Here is a 20,564-nt window from a genome sequence, read left to right as displayed (position 1 = left end):
TTCTTTCTCGTCAGCTCCCTTCCATTTCGATCTCTCTGTCTGTCTCTCTCCTTCTCTCTCTTTCTCTCTCTTCTCTCTCTCTCTCTGCATATAAATATATAAACGCACGGTGCACATCTGATTGTATATTGAATAAAATACACAACTAAAGGAATCCTTGCTGTGTTTGCTTTCTCTTGGTGGACACTACGTGTATCTCTCTATCTATATATATGCACACATAGTAAGTACGTACAGAGAGTTCGATTCGAAGATTCTGGAAATGGACGAATTGGAGTTCTGGTGGTTGTTTCCTCTCTAACAAAGGCTAGGGTTTTCTTTTTGGCGTTCTGGATTTTGAAGAAGAGAAAACGCAGAGAGACAGAGAGCGAGAGCGAGTTGAATGGCGGTGGAGTATAGATGTTGCGAGACGAATTTCTTCGTGCACATTTTGGTAATAGTGCTTCTGGTGTTGTTTGCTGGTTTGATGTCAGGGCTTACCCTGGGGCTTATGTCTATGAGTTTAGTTGATCTTGAAGTACTTGCCAAGTCTGGTACTCCTAAGGATCGTAAACATGCCGGTAATTTTTCTGTTTCCATTTTTTCTTTAGAATCGAGGTGAATGTGCTTGTGCTTTTATTTTTTGGGAAAAGTTTGTTTGGTTGCTGAGGAAGGAAAGGAAAAAGAGTGGTACTGGAATTTGGAGGGGTGGATGTAGTTTTAATGACGTGGGACCCCGCAGGTTCAAATGTTTTATTTTATGTTTGATTAATCAATAAGAATTTTGTTTCTATTGAAATTTCGTTTAGTTTTATCAGTTTTGCGTGAATCTTTTGCTTCACTTTGTAGATGAGAGAATAGGGTACGTGGGAGACATGAATGATAGAAAATTTATTATCAGAGGATCCGAATGGTTGGAATGTTTTATCTTTTTGGACCTTAGTTGACAGGATTTGCTTTTACTTGAAGATTTGCTTGCTTATTCACGTTGGATCATGCATAGAAAGAGTATTCCAATTATGGTGATAAGAAGTTCTTCCTAACTCACAGTTAAGGCATCCCTTGTGAGTTTGTGAGTTTGCAACAATTCAGACCTGGTTCAGTAAAAGAAACTGAAGTAGGAAATGATAGGAACTTAATGCAATTCAAATTACCTAACTCAGCCTAGTACTATTTTATTTTTCTCAATTGCTGTGAGCTACTAGACTTTGTTCTTAGTTTGGTTCCAAAACATGCTGTCAACCTTGGCCTAACATAAATTAAGATTTGATTTGGTCTCTCTCTCTCTGTAATATGCACACACATACAGATGCAAAAAGACAAGACACCCTTATGTTATGTCTAACAATTAAGTCTAGTTTCAAGAGCTAATGTTTTCATTTTCTTCCTAAAGAATATAATTTTAATCTTTGAGCTTGTCTTTTATTGAGCGATTTTCACTTTATGTTGTGTTACATCACGTTTCAGACACAAGCTTAACACTTGAAAACAATTATCTATTTGATTGTACACTTGTTGGTACTGATGCTTAAAGTGGTGAATCCTTTGTTTTCTGAGTTATTTATTGACATGTTAATATGTTATATTTCAACTGCTAATGGAAAATTTTCCGTGAAATGTTGTGCAATCTCTGACGGCATACTTTCAAATGTAATGTTTAGGCAATTGATTTGCTTTAATCAGATGGTAGCTATTTAAGTTGTAACCTGTAACTAACCTTGTTTTATTACGTGGATTATTTTATTGAGTTACTATCTATAATGACCCTTCTGAAGTTGCATTCACAAACATGGCACTCATCTGCTTCCAAGTGTTGGTTAACACCATTTGATAACAGTTTCCTTGTAACACATGGTTTGTGGCATATTTTTCGTCAGAGTTAAGTATTTAAATCTGCTGGTTTTGAAAGTTCTGACTAATATTGATTCCTTCCTTCTCCTTTCATGGAGGTCCATTAGGGAATGGAATGGTAAGTTTGGCAAGAACTGATGGTGCAGCTTCAAGAGAGAATAATTTGCTGGAGAATTTTTAACTTATTCATATTATTTTGATAATTGCTATTGGTAAATACTGTGGGTGCCATTTGTTACAGTGTTCGAAACTCTTAGATTTGCTTGATAAATTTTAACTTTTTATTTAAAAAAAAATTACTTGTTCTGCGTTCAGTGTACTGATAAATATGTTTTATCCCTGCAGCTAAGATATTACCAGTGGTAAAAAACCAGCATTTGCTGCTTTGCACCTTACTCATTTGCAATGCTGCTGCCATGGAGGTATGTTGCTGGATATGTTGAAAAACTGTCTGATCATGGGCATTGAAAATATTAGTTATCAGTTTGGAATGACTTCCCTGCCTTTTTTTGCCAGGCACTTCCCATTTTTCTTGATGGTCTGGTTACAGCGTGGGGTGCTATTCTGATCTCAGTTACTTTAATTCTTCTGTTTGGTGAGGTGAGAGATCTCCCTTGGGTCATGTTTTGAAGAGAGTATAGTTCCTACTGTATGTGCATGATGCATACGAATGCTATTACTCTGGTCTTAAATATTATTTGTCAAATTATTTTAGTCAAGAAACTTTTGCTGAAGGTATCTACTTAAGGGTGTGTCTCAGTCTTGTAACTGATTATATAATCATGCAACTGTTCTTGCACTTTCAGATTACTAATTGCTTTTATATTATCTGTGCAGATAATACCACAGTCTGTTTGTTCGCGGCATGGTTTGGCAATTGGTGCAACTGTGGCTCCGTTTGTTCGTCTTCTTGTTTGGGTCTGCTTTCCTGTTGCCTTCCCCATAAGCAAGGTGAAGTACTTTATATTCTTTCAGATTTTAGTTATCCTACACAAAGACTGCACAATTTGGATTAGCATTCCAAAAAGGTTGTTCTCTTGACGTCAAGTGTTTGGTGATTCTCCAGCTGTTGGACTTCCTGCTGGGCCATGGACATGTAGCACTCTTTCGCAGAGCTGAGCTGAAAACACTTGTAAATTTGCATGGAAATGAGGCAAGTTCAATTGCTTTCACTATTTTCATATTCTTTGAAATTTTCAGTGTGCTTTATGTTTTGTTTATTATGGTTCATGATGTGTATATATATAATATTTGTGTTACCTCCTCTGTACGTTGAGTTCCTTGGGGTGAGATTTCAATTCCAACTTCTTAAAGTAGGAATTGAAATTCCAACTCTAGGAATTCAAGGTTGGTGGGGATACTTGAACATAACAAAATTATTCTCCAATTATGTACACCAAGGCTAGTATGAAAATTAGAACTATAATTTACTAGGGACTTTAAATAAGGAATGAACCGACTGGGACCTTACAGAAATTGTTGCATGCTTCCTACTGTGCCAAGAGTGCATTTATCAAGTTTCTATTGGATAATTAAACTGAAAGATGCAAAATATTAGGGGATCCATGTTTTACCTTTTTTACTTTTTGCTGACTAAAAGCTTGGGCAAGTGTTAAGGATCTTATGGTAACTTAGTAGTTCGTACTGGTTATGGGTTGAGAACAAGAAGAAGTAAACTCTATCTGACCTATTCTCCTGTTACTGGAACTAAGTTGTGAAAAGAATGATTGTTTTATTACATTATTGATTTTGGAATCTGTATATTTTTGTGGGTTGAAGGAATGTGTATATTCTGTGGTAACTATGTTGAGTATTATCCAATAAATTTTTTATCAATGATAAAAAATGTGAATGTGTTAACTATTATACAATAAATTGTTTATCAATGATCAAATAATACGAACTTCCACTTTCCATTGTCACAAATTGGATATCATCGGATTGCTAACCCTTTGGTATTATGTTCCCATCAACATTTTCATTTATTTTATCTATTGTTTACTTGGGGTCATCAATTTTGTGCCATTGGTTATCTCCAGTTTAAGATTCCACTATTTAAAAATTGTTATTCCAAATTATATTGAACGCAATTGGCTAGATCTCTCTGTGCTTTTATCATATGGTGTCAGTTAAATAACCCCTTCAATTGCTTCTGCTAGGCTGGAAAAGGTGGAGAACTAACTCATGATGAGACGACAATTATTGCTGGAGCACTTGAACTCACGGAGAAAACTGCTAGTGATGCAATGACTCCTATATCTGATACTTTTGCTATTGACGTTAATGCTCGGTTGAACAGGTTTGTGATATTGTGAAAGATTCTAAAATGTAAAATTCCATTAAAAAGGTACTTTCCCTCTTTTGTTTAATCTTTTTTTTACGTTCCATATTATTTGTGCACAGGGATTTAATGAACTTAATATTGGAGAAAGGGCATAGCAGAGTGCCAGTTTATTATGAGCAACCTACAAATATAATTGGAGTTATTCTGGTGAATTTCTTACCCTTTGGTTCTTTTGACATACTGAATGAAGATTATATAGTTTTGTTTTTGTACAAACTGGGTTGATGCCTAAGGCTGGATTCAATTAAATGATCTGGTATGCTAATTTATATGTTCATCTGCCTCTTTCTGCTGATGGGTTGAATAGTTGTTCTTTTTCTGATCCTTACCTGGAATTAGAAACTTATGAGACCTTAAATATCATCAAAAATTAGGAAGCTCCTTTTTTGCTTTAAAGCATGTAAGATTTCTTAGTGAGTTGATGAATTACATAAAGCTCTTGTTTGAGGTTCCGACTTAGTTAAAAAAAAATTCAAGCTTTTCGGATTTGTTTTCTGCATTTGTTTCATCTTCTGCCAATTCAGCCTTACGTAATAAAAGTAGCTCTCTTTTTTTGGATTTATATGCGTCTTCTCTTAAATACTCCAATCTTACAGGTGAAGAATTTATTGACAATTCATCCAGAAGATGAAGTGCCTGTAAAGAGTGTAACTATCCGCAGGATTCCTAGGTATCTTCAGAAGTACCTGGTTTAAGGTTATCTTGAAGGCTCTTTGATGTGCTTAAGTTTATTTATTAGTTGATGTTTTCATCTATTTGTCCTTGTGCAAGAGTTCAAGAAAACTTGCCATTATATGACATATTGAATGAGTTCCAGAAAGGACATAGCCACATGGCTGTTGTAGTCAGACAATGTGAAAAGATGAATCAGCAGCCTGCCAATAATACTGCTGACTGTAAGAATTGACTTCTTGTTTCATTCCTTTTTATTTGATAAACCCTCTTAAGCTATCTTATTGATGGTAAAAAATCATTTGCGAACATAGATACAGTTAGGGATGTGAAAATTGACCTTGATGGTGAAAAGCCCACACAAGAGAGAATTTTGAAAAGCAAGAGGTCGCTTCAGAAGTGGAAGAGCTTTCCGAACACTGGAAACAACTTATCTAGAGGAGGTTCCAGGAGCAAGAAGTGGACAAAGGACATTGATGCAGACATTCTGAACTTAAATGGAACTCCACTGCCAAAGTTACCCGAAGAAGAAGAAGCTGTTGGCATCCTAACCATGGAAGATGTCATTGAAGAGCTTTTACAGGTACAGTGATAGTAGTAGCGGACAAAAAATTCGGATTCTATTTTGACCGTACTTTTAGCCTTTTCTTATCGGACTTCAACCTCAACCTTAAATGTATACGTAATGCAGGAGGAGATTTTTGACGAAACCGATCATCATTTTGAAGAATCATGAGAACCCTTTTTTGCTGAGGCGTAGAATATACTCAAAGTATGGATGATAGGAGGAAACTCTGAAATTTGTTTTGGCAGTTCAAGATTATCAGAAATTTGGACCTATTCAATTTTCCTTCAAATTTGTTAAATTGGTTTAGGCGGTTGTACCCTTTTAGAAATTTGAACATATTCTATTATGACGATGGTGCCTTGGCTGTATGTATATAAACAGATTCATCACAAGGTACTATCATATCGTTGTATCTATGTGCCATAATTCGGTATTAGGAGCTTTTTACGGTGAACTTTGGTATTGTGCGAACCGTCATTTTATTTTATTTCTTCAAATTAATATATTTTCACCTTGTTTTCCTATAAATATTTTTTATGAAGATTTTGAATGAAAATTATGTATTTTAATAATTAAATAATAGAGGTGCAAATTGCAAATCAAAAATTAATTTTTTTAATAAATTTATAAAAATATAGTGAAATCGTAGAAGTTGTAAATAAATTGAATTCTTTATTGAGTGGGCAGCAGCATCCAAACAAACCAATGCATTGTTTAAGAGTAAAATACATTTAAGAGATTCAGTTGACAATTACGAGGATTATTGTGTTTAGGAAAACATAATATGTAATTTTTTTACTCCAAGCAAGAGTCTAAATTGAAACCTTAAACATAAATGAGAATATAAATAATTGTTGAGGAAAAAATTGTTGATTTACAAAAATAAAATTTAGTGACTTATTATCTTCTTTTATACTATTAACTACTGCGATAAATATTTGTTTTTTAATTAAGATTATTGTTTATCTACGTTGTACTATCATAACAAATATAATATTAAATATTTTCTTAATTAATTTTATTTAATTTAAAATAAATAAAAAATAAAAGAATGAAAAAATTATACAACTGGTATTATACAAATTTATTAAGTCTAAAGACAATAAAACACAATCAGCCAATTTTTTATAATTGAAAAGAAAATGAAAATACAATAATTTTAGTGTGGTTATGATTAAGAAAATAGTTCCAAGTTACGTCTTTTACACTTAAATTTGTTTAGCGTTAAATAAATTTCATTATTTGTTTAAAAAACAAAGTAGAGAGACAAATATCTCAATTAACAAGTTGGAGAATACGTGTGTGTGTGTGTGTGTATATATAACGGATACTATAAACGTGGATTCCTCAATATTTTGAAATAATTTTATTTATTTTTTTAAAAATAATTTAATTATTAACTAAATTAAAAATTTTAATCTAAAAATATAAAAATAAACAGAATTAAGGTGATTATTGAAAAGTTCCTATGAAGGATTTATAAGCACTGTAGAATCTAAATATAATCATCTGATTATAGTATTATGTATTACATAAATTCTCAATTATTTATTTATTTTTTGTAGATTCTCTATTAAAAAAATAAGATAATTTTTAGTTAATTAACAAACTTTAAAATTATCACTTATATATTTCTCACATTTCATGCATTATGCGAATCTTTTAATAAAAAAATATGATAATTTTTACATTTTTGTTAAATTTTTTTTATTATATTTATAAAAAAGTATTTATGTTATTTTTCTAAAATTATATTTCGCACCAGGGGTAACTGAAAATTTAATAATTACAATAATAAGATATTAAGGGAGTTTATAGTTACTTGGCCTAAAACAAATTCACAAAAAATTTGAATGGAATTGAGCCGAAGGGAATATGTTGTCCAAGCAGACTTTTGGACATCAATATCGCTTGGGAGATCAAACATGGTAAATATTGTTATTACTTCTACTGGTGTATGCACTGCAGGGGATTTGAGAACGCCACATCATGACTTCTGCTCCAAATCTTGCTCACTAAAAATACAGACGGTAAGAGAGGAAATTGTAATCAAAATGAGGAGCACATCAGCTTTTCAAGTTTTGAAGTCTATTGCGGGAGAAGGTAGATTGTTAAAACAAGAACTACTAGTACAAACAATGGAGTATAACAGATATCCCATATCGACCTTTATTTGCGGGACTTACTTTCTCTCTCTCTTTTCCTCTTTTTATCCGTAGACTTACGCTTGGATTTATGCTTCTCTGAGTGCCTTTTTTCAGAGCGTTTTGATCGGTGTTTGTCCTTTTCTTTTCGCTCATGCTCATGATGCTCCTCTTCACTAGAAGAGGATTCCTTGGACCTCAAGGAAAATGGCTTTGCCGGACCAAGGGCAACTCTTTGATCCCTTTCATCACAATTTGTCGGTAGCCTCTCAGAGATGGGTGAACAAGGATAAGGACCCGTTTCATCCATTCTTGAACCCACGCAACCTCGACCACGCTTAAGCCTGTTGCCAACCAAAGATGCCAACCAAAGATATATGAAAAGGAAATAAGGAACTTTTATTGACAGGAAAACTTTCTCCTAAATATTTTGACATCGACCAAGGATTGGATTAGCCTCAATGAGAAGGAAATTTAGGAACTTTTATAGACAGGAAAATTTCTCCTAAATATTTTGACATAGACCAAGGATTGGATTAGACTCAAGGAACATGCCCGTACAGATGCAAAGTGGGGAAATAAAGGACATACCTTGACTGTAGAAATTCCTCAACTTCTTCATCTCTTAAACCTTCATCCTGTTTTGAACAAGATCTGTCAACTATTCGTTTCCTTGATGGGCAAGAATTTTGAGTGTTCTCATCAATCATGGCATATTTCTTAATGGAGCTGCTGGAAGATCTTCGGATGTCCTTATGACTTTTGCCACTGCTGCTCTCTTCTCTAGATCTGCCCTTGCGCCTATCATCTAGCTCAAGCTCTTTCTGTCGCAGTCGCCACATCTCATTCACTTCAACGGCTTTATTTGCTGCAATTCAAAGCAAAAACAATAAGGAAAGGAAAGGTTGCACACAAACTATTATCTGCATATCAGATCTTAGCAGTAATGGAAATAATGAAGATTTTGCAAAAAGAAGGGTTTCGTGATGGAATCCCCAGTACTTTCAATGAGTTTCAAATCCATTTCCTCCGAGATCTTGAGGAAGATCAATGCCTTCCTAGTTGTCTGAGCAAATGTATTTTAGCACCTTTTGTTAAAATATGAAAGGCAAGGGCAACATGCAGCAGGTTGAAACCACTTTTAACAAATCCAAGGATTTTGACCATAACTGATGAAATAACGAAGCCATTTATTGTGCGAGCTATCTAATAGTGATCGAAACCCTAAATGGAAAATAAGAACTTTAACGCGGCCCAATAATTCAGGACAGGAAGGAAGAATAGATGGATAGAGAATGTGTGAGAATGGAGTGACATACCTTAACAGCCTAGCAAGTACCAGGTAGTTCTAAAATAATACCAAAGAAGTAGACACAGAACTTAATTCATTCCTACCTTAGAATTCATGCAAAACAAGCCTAAAACCGATCTTCAGGACTTCGAAGAACTTAAGGAGATGCAGATCCTGGTATTAGACTTTGACTATAACTAGAAGAAAGGTTCTAACCAGTTGCTAACTTTTTTTTTCATAAAAATAACCAGCTGCTAATTACTGGACATTACATTTAAAACTTGAATACATATACAAATGAATTTCTATGTTTTAAGTATTTTTGAAATTTGACTGAATAGTTTTGTTCCTAAAAAATTGAATCACTACTTTCAAAAGAAAATACAAGCACAAACACAAGGTCATTTCAAATTTTTTCCTCCCAAACTCAAGGTTCGTTTCCAAGTTCTGTTAGATAGAATTTGAAATGTACCTTTTCAATTGCATATAGAATTTATTTAAAATGAATTCCATAGTTTACAATAGTTTTTAACATAAAAATTTGTCTGTAAATAATTTCACACTTCGTTAATTCATTGTTCCAGAGATAGCGTAAACAGAGTATTCAATTTACAAACTAACTTTTTGACCATAGCTACTGAAACATGATATGCCCGAATGTGGACAAGGTACAAGTACAAATATTATAAATGCAAAATTTAGGTTAGAAGGGGGACAGACTTAGCCAGTACAATTGTTTTTATTCAAAGTTACATTGAAGCACTTGGTAGATTCATATAATTGTTTAATCAAACATTCTGCTCCTTTCATTCTTGTTCTTTGTCCAATCTTTTTTACAAAAAAAAAGGGATCAATATTCATATATAAATTACTAATTACAAGTTAAGACAATCAGTTTATTTTAGGCTCCAACAAAGAAAAAATTGTTTGATGGACTCTTGCTCTTCACTTGGGTACTTACTTTTCCATTTTCTACCCATAAATAATCTCAATTTTGAAATAATGATTATTAAAGATTTCACTACCTCTCTTGGTACCTTTTTCCTCTCACTATTTAAAGTATTCCTCTACCAACTTGGCCCAAATTCAGGGTACCTAACTTTTGTGATCTCAATCGAGAACCAATATAAATCCAAGCGAACCCGTGCCACGAACCGGTCCAAGAAATTCAATCTTTAAATTGCAAGAGAGTTGAGTGACTCCAACTATGATTTTGATGATCTGGAGATTTAAACTAGGTTTCTAAAATTTCAAACAATAATTAAAGTCCAGATTCCAGAATATCTTCAGAGATTCAACTGGGCCGATTTCCATCACTCCTTTGTATCTATCATGCCCAAGCCAAGGTTCTGGTCCTGGTAGCCAGGTTTCCTACTGGAAAAATATAGACCTAAACAACTTTGGACAAACAAAGACCAGCAAAATTTCCACACTGAACCTTCAATTTAATAAACATGCTCTCTTGCAAATTTAAACCAAGGAGGTTAAATATAGCCAGAATAGAGTCACCGGGAACTTTTGCTTCTTGTGTTATCTTTGAAATCATGTCCTCCGTAACAGAATTATTTTAGATCTAGCCCCCATGAAGAAATGGAAAAAAAAATAGATCTGTTATTTCTCTCACACCTTACCTAAGTTGAGTTTGAATTGGGAGTGTGAATCAAGTAACTGCTAAAACCCACTAAATGATATTTATTAAATGAAAGCCCAAAGTATTACCACTCTCTTTTTAGACATTAAGGTTCAGAATATTATTAATCAATTGTCAAATATAAGGAACGAGATAAACTCAATAGTCACTGTAGCCTTAAGAGTAATTGTTCCCAGGTATTGTAGAATTTGACAGACTGGAGGAGACATGCACAGATAGAGAGAGAACCAAGTAAAACCAGACTCTGGTTTTCCTACCATGCAAGATTTGCAGTTATCTATATGAAATGGTTTACACCCTTCTGCTCTGTCTGCTATCATCTTCTCTTTATTATTACTGGAGCCGAAAATATAGAGGAACTGCTTAAAATCCATTGATGGGTTTGCCAACAAATCTTTACACGTGTATCTCCTGGATGCTAACACATACCAACAGGCATTTCCACTCATATTTTTAGGCTTTAAACATAGAATGCTTTTGTAACCACTATTAGATGTTTTGAAAAAATACTAGAGGCGCTCAATTACACACATGCTTTGTGATAGAAACACAAAGGAGTTTGAAGAGTTGTAGAAAAATCCAAAACAGAACATTCATATTGCTGATGTGATATCTAAGACAGGAAGGGACAAATATAAAGAAATGGATGCTGATGAAGATAAAACATGCTCATTTCTGATACACCTTAATTAGATTAGAATCTTGCTAATGGTAGTAATAGACCTTGACTTTACTATTCTAGGTTTCTAGATTCCAGACCACATCAACATTCAAAAATGCCCATTGAGGCAATCCCATGGAAGCGTAGGACAATTACAGTTATTTAATTCCTACCATATTTTCTCGCTCCCTATACTAACCTTTTCTCACCGGAACGCAAACAATTACACTCACTACAAGGTTGTTTGGCTTGACTGATTCAACATTGAGAAGTGTTTCAAATGAATGAATAGATTATGAACCTAGCTCATGACTCCTTATAATGCTTGTGCAAGGTAGTTTTTTGGGGGAAAAAATTACTCTCAAACACTCTAAAATATACAAAATAATACTCTAAAAACTAGTCCAAAATACTTCCAAGTCAAAAAACTGTTATTTACCTTTTCCAATTTTAATTAAAATACATAATAACTTATAAATATGTTCTTAAGCAGACACTCTTCATTCTTTTGAGCTAAGCCACGCACACTTACAGCCTCCGGTTCATAAAAACAAGGTGCTGAACACTAAAACCAAAAATATAATATGAATGCAAAAAAAAAAAAAAGAACAGGAAAAAAAAAGCGAAAGCAAATTAAAGAAGAGACCTTGCTGCACACCAAGAACGGTTGCTGTGAGGAAGCGTGAATTAGGACGGCCCCTTACTCCAGGCTTCTGAAGATAAACATGCACACCTTCTTTATCTGCTCGCCGCCGCAACTCTGCTGCTTCTTCCAAAAGAATTTTGGCTATTCTATTCTCCGTCTCCAGATCCATCTAATCACACAGAACGAGTATAAGATAATACTTGTTTATATACAGAACAAATAAAAGATAATCAAGAAGGCATATAGAACTTCGAGCACAAAGTGAGTCGAGAGAGATTACCATTGATTCAGCGACGTAAAAAGTCGAAGGAAGTAAAGGTACGATTATAGGTTTTGTTCGCAGAATTCGAAAACCCTAACTCTAGGAGATAGTCGGGCTAGATTGGGCTGTTCGTGGATTAAGTATAATCTCGATCTGTGAAAGAGGGAACAAAACAAAAACAAAAGCCGGGAGGAGGAGAATGATCGGGAAGAAGAAGGGAAACAAGCGTAGGGCCCAGGGGAAAAACATATATAATACGTAAATGTTTTAGTTTTAATTTTAATTTTGAACAAATATATATAAAATGCTGGCTTAACCTTTTTTCTTTTCAATAATAAATAAATTTAATTTGTGAAACAATTGTTAATGATGATTCAAAAAAAATATAATATTTATATTATTTGATAAAAATTAAGTGAAAATAAAAATAAATAAAAAATAATTTATGAGAATGATAGATAAAATATGAGTGAAGATCTCATAACAACAAAATTAATTAATTGATAAATTTATTTTCAAAAAATAAATGAAATTATTTTATTAAATAAAGCAATACTCAAAATTTCATGTGAAATTGATTAATAAATATTGGATCAAATTGTAAATTTAAAAAGTTTTGATTTTAAATAGAAATAATCATCAACTATAATTTGAGTTTAAAAAAGTATAAAATAAACAAAATATTTTAGCTTGACCAAATTGATTAATATTTTATACTATAATTAGTTAAGATATTAATATATTTTAAATCTTGATTAAATTTTAACCACTACAATTTATAAATAATTTTAGATGACAAAATGTAAAGTTTGTATTAAATATTATCATTTTTATTGGAATACTTATTTCTTTCTCAAGATAAATATATTTTTTTAATTATGACTTTATTTTAAAATTTAATTACTTAATAGATAATCACTCTTTTTAATATAAAATTTGTTCTAAATAATAAATATAAGAATTTATTGATTCAATAAAATAACAGTGTACAAATTTATAAAGCATATACAAAATTGTAAATTAATAAAACATATATATTAATACAAAAATAATAAAAATAATGTTAGTTTAACAATCACAATATTTATAAAATTATTAATTTATTAATAATAAATAATAAATAAAATAATTGTGTGAAAATTGCTAGTTTTAAAGCATTAGAGATGCCACAATCTCAAAGTTTAATTAAAGATAAAATAACATTGATAATTTATTTTAATTAAAATAAAATATATTCACCCAAAGTTAAACAATAAATACCACGTAACATGCCAACTCAAGATAAAGGCACCACGTGGACACCTACCGACGCGGCAGGAGTGGCGTGAGCGCAAGACGTTCGTCAAAAGACTGTGACGTGGTTATTGATTCAGTGAGGTCAAGCCCATGCTAAATAGCTTTAATCTCCATCCGATTTGACTACAACACCCTTTGACTTTCAATCATTTCTCGATTCTTTTGGAAACGTGATCCCCCTGCAATGATCCGACACAAATCTCCAACCGGACACTTCATCCAACGGACATAAACGCACTTCTAATATAAGAACGGGTTTTTATCAGCAGTCTTCTCCCGTTGTAAACCCTAATCCTGCACAAAGTAAAGGCCTCGCTGTTGGCATTAATTTTCGGTTAGGAAGTCGAACTCTGAAGAGGGAAGCGCAAAAGCAGAGATGTCATTAACGCATCAGTTGTCGACCTCGATGATCTCTTCTTCATCCTCTGCTTTCTTGGCACCCTCAAGTTTTAATTCAAGGTTGAGTGTTTACTGTTATTGGGAAAGTTGTTTGGTTGCCGAGGAAATGCCCGAAAATGGAACAGGATCCAAAAGTTAAAATCTTTTTTTATCTTTGTTAATCCAATTATCTAGCTCCTTCTATGGTAATCTGCAGCCAAAACTCACTTGATATAGTTTTACAAGGTCTCAGGGATCTTTTTTTTTTCCTCCTGTTTCTCCCACCAGTGAAGCAGCAGCTTAAGTGCATATACTTAGTTTTTTTTCTGTTTAAACTTCCATTTTTTTCGTTCATTTCAAACTTCGACTTTGCGTTGCAGAACACAAAATGTCTCTGTTCCAACATCAAAAAGAATGGGTACGTGCAAATGTGTCGTCACACCCCAAGAACAGATGACTGGTACAAGCTTTGGTTCTCTTTCTCGGTCAACGTTTTATTCTATTTTATGCTTCGTTATACTTTATAGATTGAGGAAAATTTGTAGAATGATATATTATATGGAACGTTCGTTATACTTGAGAATGCAGCTTACATCTAATGTCTCATTACGCTGTAGAGCTGGAGGGAAATCTATAGAATAGTATGTACTTCCCGAATTCTCATGATACTTGAGGGTGTAATCGGATTGAGGGTGTAATCTATAGAATAGTGTAGTTTAACTGAGATAAATTTTTTCGAAGTGTTTGGTTCTTGATATATGTGGGTTTTATATTATTTTGTGAACGTGTTAAGGCTGCATTGTGGAGAGAACTTGGTATTGGATCTTACAAAAATAGAAGTGTTAGGTGTTAATTATTGTGTTTCTAGACAGTTGCAAACTTGGAAGTTGACCAATTGATGTGCACTAGGCTGAGCCGTTGATTTCTGGTGGTTATACATTTTACAATGCTTAAGGGTTTTTTTGTTATTTGTTGTTAAGCTTACAAGACAAAGGTCTCTCGCAATGCAAACATGGCGAAGCTTCAAGCTGGTTACCTGTTTCCAGAGGTCTGTACTGAAAGATCCATTCTTTATTAAGCTGCTTGTCTTGTACATTATAAAACTTAAGACTGTTTGGATAAGTAAAATAGTAATTCACAATTACGAAATTTTTTCTTCTCATAAGAATTAACTCTATTTCAATCCTTCTCTCCAACTTTATGCTTATGTTTTTTTAAATGGCAATCAGTTGTTCACAATTCCTTTAGGACATCTTAAGATTAACTCGTTTTTTCCATCCTTTGCTCCAACTATAAGCTCACTGTTGTTAGATGCCATTTCAATTGTCTATGGTCTGACCAGGACATTGCATGCTAGTTGAGATATATTGATAACTATTGGACTTTATATGCTTTTTTCATCAAGGACCAATAAACTGGAGAGGGCATGAAGTTTGTTTGTTATTTTTGGGCTACTTTATCAGCTCATATATGTACCTTGGCAGTGCTACCTACTTTCCACTTCTCTCTCTCTCTCTCTCTCTGTATATATTTAATATAATATATAATTGGCTATCTGACATGGCAGATAAGAAAATTTTCACTCTTGATAATCCTGCATAATTTTCTATTTTCTATTGTCAATGTAAGTAGATTGCCAGAAGAAGGGCTGCGCATATGCTGAAATACCCTGATGCACAAGTGATAAGCCTTGGAATTGGTGACACAACAGAGCCTATTCCACAAGTGATAACTTCTGCAATGGCAAAGGTGTTTTATTTTTATTTTTGTTGTGTTGATTTTTTCTAGCTATTCCAGTATGCCCCACAAGGATCTTTGGACAATGAATATTATTAGTGTAAATTGAAATCTTGGTTACTGTCCACAGCCATTATCCTCCTCTTTGTTTTAGAATTGTCTGTGAACTTTCCTGGATGTTGGGAATCTCCAATAGTAAATGTTTGTATGAAAGAAGTTACTATTACTTTTGTGCTAGTGTAATGATATAAACTGAAGTGGAAGGCATGTGCTGGGTTCTGTATCAGGTGCATTCTGAGTAGACATTAGCCATATAAGTTGTCTGAAGAATCGTAAAAGTTAAATTCAGATAACACTTTTGATAAAGATTCAAGGTGTTGTTTAGGCAATCTAGTGCATGGAGTTTTTATGAGTGGTCACGAGTAAGTTGCACTAACAAGCGTCTAAATGAGCAAGAAATTTTAATTTGAGGCTCTGATGTAGGAAAAATTATGGATTAGTACCTGGATATTACATCCAATGTTTGTTAGGTATCACATGTAAGAATTCTCAATCATTATGGTTAACTGGAAAGATTGATAAAATTTTCAAAGGACTTTTTATTGAATTTATAGTGGTTTCTAATTAACCTTGCCTAAATGGGACTAGATTAAGCATTTCTAAAAATATAAATGGTAACATTAATACTAATACCAAGATATACAAGTACTACTTGGAATAGGAAAACTAATTTGGGAAAATATAATCTAAATCCTAAAATTCAATACCAAAGCAAAAGCGAATTCCTAAATAACATGGCTGCTGCTGTGTTATCAGGTTCTCTACAACTTGGAGCTCTTATCCTGCATTATTTCTAGCTAAGGCATGACTCTGCAAGGACAATATTGCTCAAATAGATGGAATTATTTCATAACCTTTTTCCTGCAGTGGTGCTATAATAAAGACTATGTAGTTTCTTGCTAAAAATATGACATGCAAATACCCCATGACAGAAAGTTGGGAGTGTCATAACGATCTCTGATTGGCAGTATGTGGGAAAGCATGAGTTGTAAGATGTTAGACCTATCACTCCGTTGGTATAGAAGAGCTCTTCTGATTGTTCGGTAGAGGAAAGTAAGAAAAGACCTTCATTAGACAACTTTAGTTTGTCTATAGTTGGAAATGGCAACACCTCTGTCCTTGGATAAATTTTGGTTCTTTTACTACTGATGCTTGTTGCCTGTCTTTGCATTATTAGGGGCTGAGGAGGCTTTGTTACATTGTTGTTTTCTGTTTTCAACCTTTTGTTTGTGCTTCCTTTCTCTATCTATAGAGCGTTCTTGCTCTTTCTCTCTCTCTTCTTATTGCTTCTTTTCCTTTTTGGATAACCTCTTTGCAGGGTTCTTGCCCTTTCCTAATCCTCACTGATCATGCCTAGCCATGCACTTGCTGTTCGATCTTACTTTTCGTTGTTGCATTTGTAGTTTTTGTTTTTTGTTGATATGCCTCTATGATCTTATTAAAAAAAAGCTTCCTAGGGTTGATGTTGAATAGGATTGTTATGGTCTTTATTAAATAGGAAAGCCATAAGAGTGTGTTTTATGCTGTAAATCTAATTTGTATATGATAGTCATTCAATTTATGGATAGGGCACACGGGTGTTCTGTTTTTTCTGGTCTAACTCCAAATTTTTCCCTTTGGCAGAGAGCTCATGCATTGTCCACTATAGAGGGTTATAGTGGCTATGGAGCTGAACAAGGTGAAAAGGTGATTGGATTTTTTTTTCTTCAAAATTATAGTTTTGTTAGGAAACTTTTGAATGGATATATTCTGTTTTTTCATGTCCTTAGTTTTATATGTTACATTTTAATTCGAGGAATTTTGATGTTGCTGACTAGCTAAAAATACTTGTACAAAATATGCGTATGAAATAAGATATACACTTTTTTTTGCCCCAAAGCTTCACGGCTTAAAAATAGGGAAACTGGTGTTGGTGTGAAAATGTCATCAAATATACAAGGATATAATAGACAGTCATGCATGGCTTTTTGGGCAGCATCAGGGTGGGGTATAGGACTACTGATTCGAGGATTTATACCAATTAATAATCGATTGAAGTTTTACCCTTGGGGCCACTTCATTCTGTCTCTTTTTAGGCTTTATATTATTTGATGTCAAATATAGATTGCACAGGATTTTTTTTTCAGATGAGATTGCTTGCACAAATTATATTAAGGTGGTTAATCTAGAAAGCTCCTGGGATCATAGACTTTTATTATTTCTACTTCATCTTGATAATGATTTTGGAACTTGTCATTTTGTACAGCCACTGAGGGCTGCAATTGCTAAGACCTTCTATGGTGATTTGGGGATTGAGGAAGATGATATATTTGTTTCTGATGGTGCAAAATGTGACATATCTCGCCTACAGGTTTAATTTGCTTATGTTATAGTTTTGGATCTTTTCATTTTTATTCTTCCCCTTCCATAATTTAGTTGGATGAATGGGACTTTGCCTTTTAATATTCTCAGTCTTCTTTTCATTTGTGGCTCAGGTTGTTTTTGGGTCTAATGTTACAATGGCAGTGCAAGATCCATCATACCCGGTAATTTTGTTTCTCTGAGATGGTTGAGATTTTCACAATTTATTCTAGTTTGCGATTTAAAAGTTATCTTCAAGTATCTTTATCTTTGTTATATCTTGTAGAAGTTCTGTTAGGAAATTCTTCGGAAACATGCCACGTTCCTTTACCCATTTCATTGTTTCAAATTCTTTAAATTAATCTAATTTTTTAGGATTTTTTGGGTAATTTTAGCCATAGCGGACATTCATGCTTCTGTTTTGTGAGTGAATTGCAGAAATATCTGATGCCTAACACATGTATTTCGTCTGCTTTTGTATCCATTGGTGTTCCATGATAGCATTAGTGATTTTATTGAATGGTGATGAGGTTCATGGTTTGTCAAAGATGGTGGTTATTTGGCATGATGTTTTAGGATTATCCTGTACAACTTACATTGTAAATGCCAGAAGAAAAAAAGCTCTGTAAAGGAATTTTACATTATATTAGATAGTATTCTGTTTTGCATATCGTGTTGGATAGGCCTGTTTCATTGTTATAATTTCATTACAAGAAAGAAAGCATTTCATATAAATGCTATCTTGTTTTTATTCGCTTCAAATATTTGCTTGACTATTGAACTTTCTTCTTGAGCAAACAGGCTTATGTGGACTCCAGTGTCATTATGGGTCAGACTGAACATTTTCAGAAAGAGTTTGAGAAGTATCAAAATATTGAATACATGAGGTGTAACCCGGAGAATGGCTTCTTTCCTGATTTATCCACTACCGGCCGCACTGATATTATATTCTTTTGTTCGCCAAACAATCCTACCGGTTCTTGTGCAACAAGGGAGCAACTCACACAGCTGGTTCAGTTTGCTAAGAACAATGGGTCAATCATTGTTTATGATTCTGCATACGCTATGTATATCTCAGATGATAACCCTCGTTCCATCTTTGAAATTCCTGGTGCTAAAGAGGTAAATGTGCAGTTGGTTAGATGCTTTATCTTCCTGCACATTTTATCTTCCTTTTTCTTTTGTTGGTTTTGTCGAAGGTTGTGTCTTGTTCTCGTCAGAATGAGACCTATATATGATCCAATAACACTGTTTGGGGGATATTTGAAAATTTTGATCTATATTGTTCTTATTCCTACATGCATCTCTATTCAAATGGTTTCTAGACCCTATCCTGCTAACACTGATATACACCCCTGCCCCTTCCCCCTACCATGTTCTAAGGTTATTATGTGAACAAAACCATAGAGGCAGTTGGAAATTATTTTTTGTGACTCTTCATCCTTGTGATCGTAAAGGACATAAACGATCAATAGACTGAATGAAGATCTCATCTATGTATATGTAACTTCTTTTTGAGAAAAAATATCATCCGGATATGCACTGGTGTGAAGCATTGGCCTTACTTGGTGGCCATGCAACTCTTGCTATACTGTGGATCGGATTACTTCATCTCTTGTATATTTCATAAATTTGCTTGTCTATATTGTAGGTTGCGATTGAGACATCTTCATTTAGCAAGTATGCTGGGTTCACAGGAGTTCGTTTAGGTTGGACTGTGGTGCCAAAACAACTACTATTTTCGAATGGATTTCCTGTTGCCAAGGACTTCAACCGAATTGTTTGTACTTGCTTCAATGGCTCATCCAATATTGCTCAAGCTGGTGGTCTGGCTTGTCTTTCACCAGAAGGCCTTGAGGTGAGTATCTCAATGATTGGTCTTTTTTTTTTTGAAATAAATCGCAATGATTGTTTTAGAGTAGAGAATATGTAGAAAGCTCTCTTTTTCCTGCCCCCACCCCCATTAACAGCCATGTTAATGAGTTATTGTGAAAACCAGCATACTGACAGATTTCTTTACCTGTAGGCCATGCTGGAGGTGATTGGTTTCTATAAAGAAAATACCAAAATAATTGTGGATACATTTACTTCTCTTGGCTTTAATGTATATGGAGGTAAGAATGCACCATATGTGTGGGTCCATTTCCCAGGTCAAAGCTCATGGGATGTATTCAGCCAGATTCTTGAGAAGACGCATGTGGTTACCACACCTGGCAGTGGTTTTGGACCTGGCGGTGAAGGATTTATCAGGGTTAGCGCCTTTGGTCACAGAGACAATATTTTAGAAGCCTGCAAGAGATTCAAGCAGCTATACAAGTGAATTCTAGTGTTATCTGGTTAAAGCTTGTTTTATGGGAGAGAAAGCTGAAAAAGGTACTTGGTTTCATTTAAAAAAGGAGGCATGTCTTCTATTGAACACTTGGATATCGTTAGCTTTGTGATCTACGGCCAATTGATCTGAAGAATCTTAAACAATTCCATGTACTCGGTGCTTTTTTCTCTTCCTTAAAAAGGAAAATTACTTGATGCTGTTGTTCAACAAGGGATGACTCTTTAAGGAGAAAACCTAAAAGGAAATGCTTTGATGGATTCTTAGGTGCAAAAAGTTTAAGAATCTTGGATATTAAGTATAGATAATTTTAGTAAATTTAATTGAAATACAATGCATAACCAAGTTGTTGCAT

The 20,564-nt window shown here is 33.9% G+C and overlaps 3 protein-coding genes across 3 annotated transcripts; 2 read left to right on the top strand and 1 right to left on the bottom strand.

The window, feature by feature from the left end:
* The first annotated feature begins 5 nt into the window (after positions 1 to 5).
* LOC110818975 (DUF21 domain-containing protein At2g14520-like) lies at positions 6 to 5,868 on the top strand. Its single transcript, XM_088222054.1, has 11 exons — positions 6 to 560; positions 2,176 to 2,252; positions 2,347 to 2,430; positions 2,668 to 2,781; positions 2,897 to 2,983; positions 3,990 to 4,129; positions 4,234 to 4,321; positions 4,771 to 4,844; positions 4,946 to 5,070; positions 5,161 to 5,429; positions 5,538 to 5,868. Exons 1-11 carry the CDS (start codon positions 383 to 385, stop codon positions 5,580 to 5,582), a joined length of 1,281 nt encoding a protein of 426 aa, XP_088078180.1. The 5' UTR covers positions 6 to 382; the 3' UTR covers positions 5,583 to 5,868.
* A 1,314-nt stretch (positions 5,869 to 7,182) lies between these two features.
* Positions 7,183 to 12,294, bottom strand: LOC110819063 (G patch domain protein). Its single transcript, XM_088222055.1, has 5 exons — positions 12,088 to 12,294; positions 11,808 to 11,976; positions 8,150 to 8,426; positions 7,601 to 7,902; positions 7,183 to 7,429 (listed from the first exon to the last, which is right to left on the bottom strand). The coding sequence occupies exons 1-5, from the start codon at positions 12,088 to 12,090 to the stop codon at positions 7,362 to 7,364; spliced, it is 819 nt and encodes a 272-aa protein (XP_088078181.1). The 5' UTR covers positions 12,091 to 12,294; the 3' UTR covers positions 7,183 to 7,361.
* Positions 12,295 to 13,640: 1,346 nt separating this feature from the next.
* AGD2 (Pyridoxal phosphate (PLP)-dependent transferases superfamily protein) lies at positions 13,641 to 20,563 on the top strand. Its single transcript, XM_022048119.2, has 10 exons — positions 13,641 to 13,824; positions 14,124 to 14,203; positions 14,724 to 14,791; positions 15,376 to 15,492; positions 17,164 to 17,226; positions 17,786 to 17,890; positions 18,015 to 18,065; positions 18,682 to 19,002; positions 19,532 to 19,738; positions 19,907 to 20,563. Exons 1-10 carry the CDS (start codon positions 13,742 to 13,744, stop codon positions 20,198 to 20,200), a joined length of 1,389 nt encoding a protein of 462 aa, XP_021903811.1. The 5' UTR covers positions 13,641 to 13,741; the 3' UTR covers positions 20,201 to 20,563.
* Position 20,564: the final 1 nt, after the last annotated feature.

The sequence above is a fragment of the Carica papaya genome, chromosome 6 (genome assembly GCF_054855325.1).
Source record: "Carica papaya isolate Zhongbai chromosome 6, ASM5485532v1, whole genome shotgun sequence".
In the NCBI taxonomy this organism is placed as follows: Eukaryota; Viridiplantae; Streptophyta; class Magnoliopsida; order Brassicales; family Caricaceae; genus Carica; species Carica papaya.
Note: the sequence above shows the minus strand (reverse complement) of the source record. Positions and strands in the feature narration are given on the sequence as shown.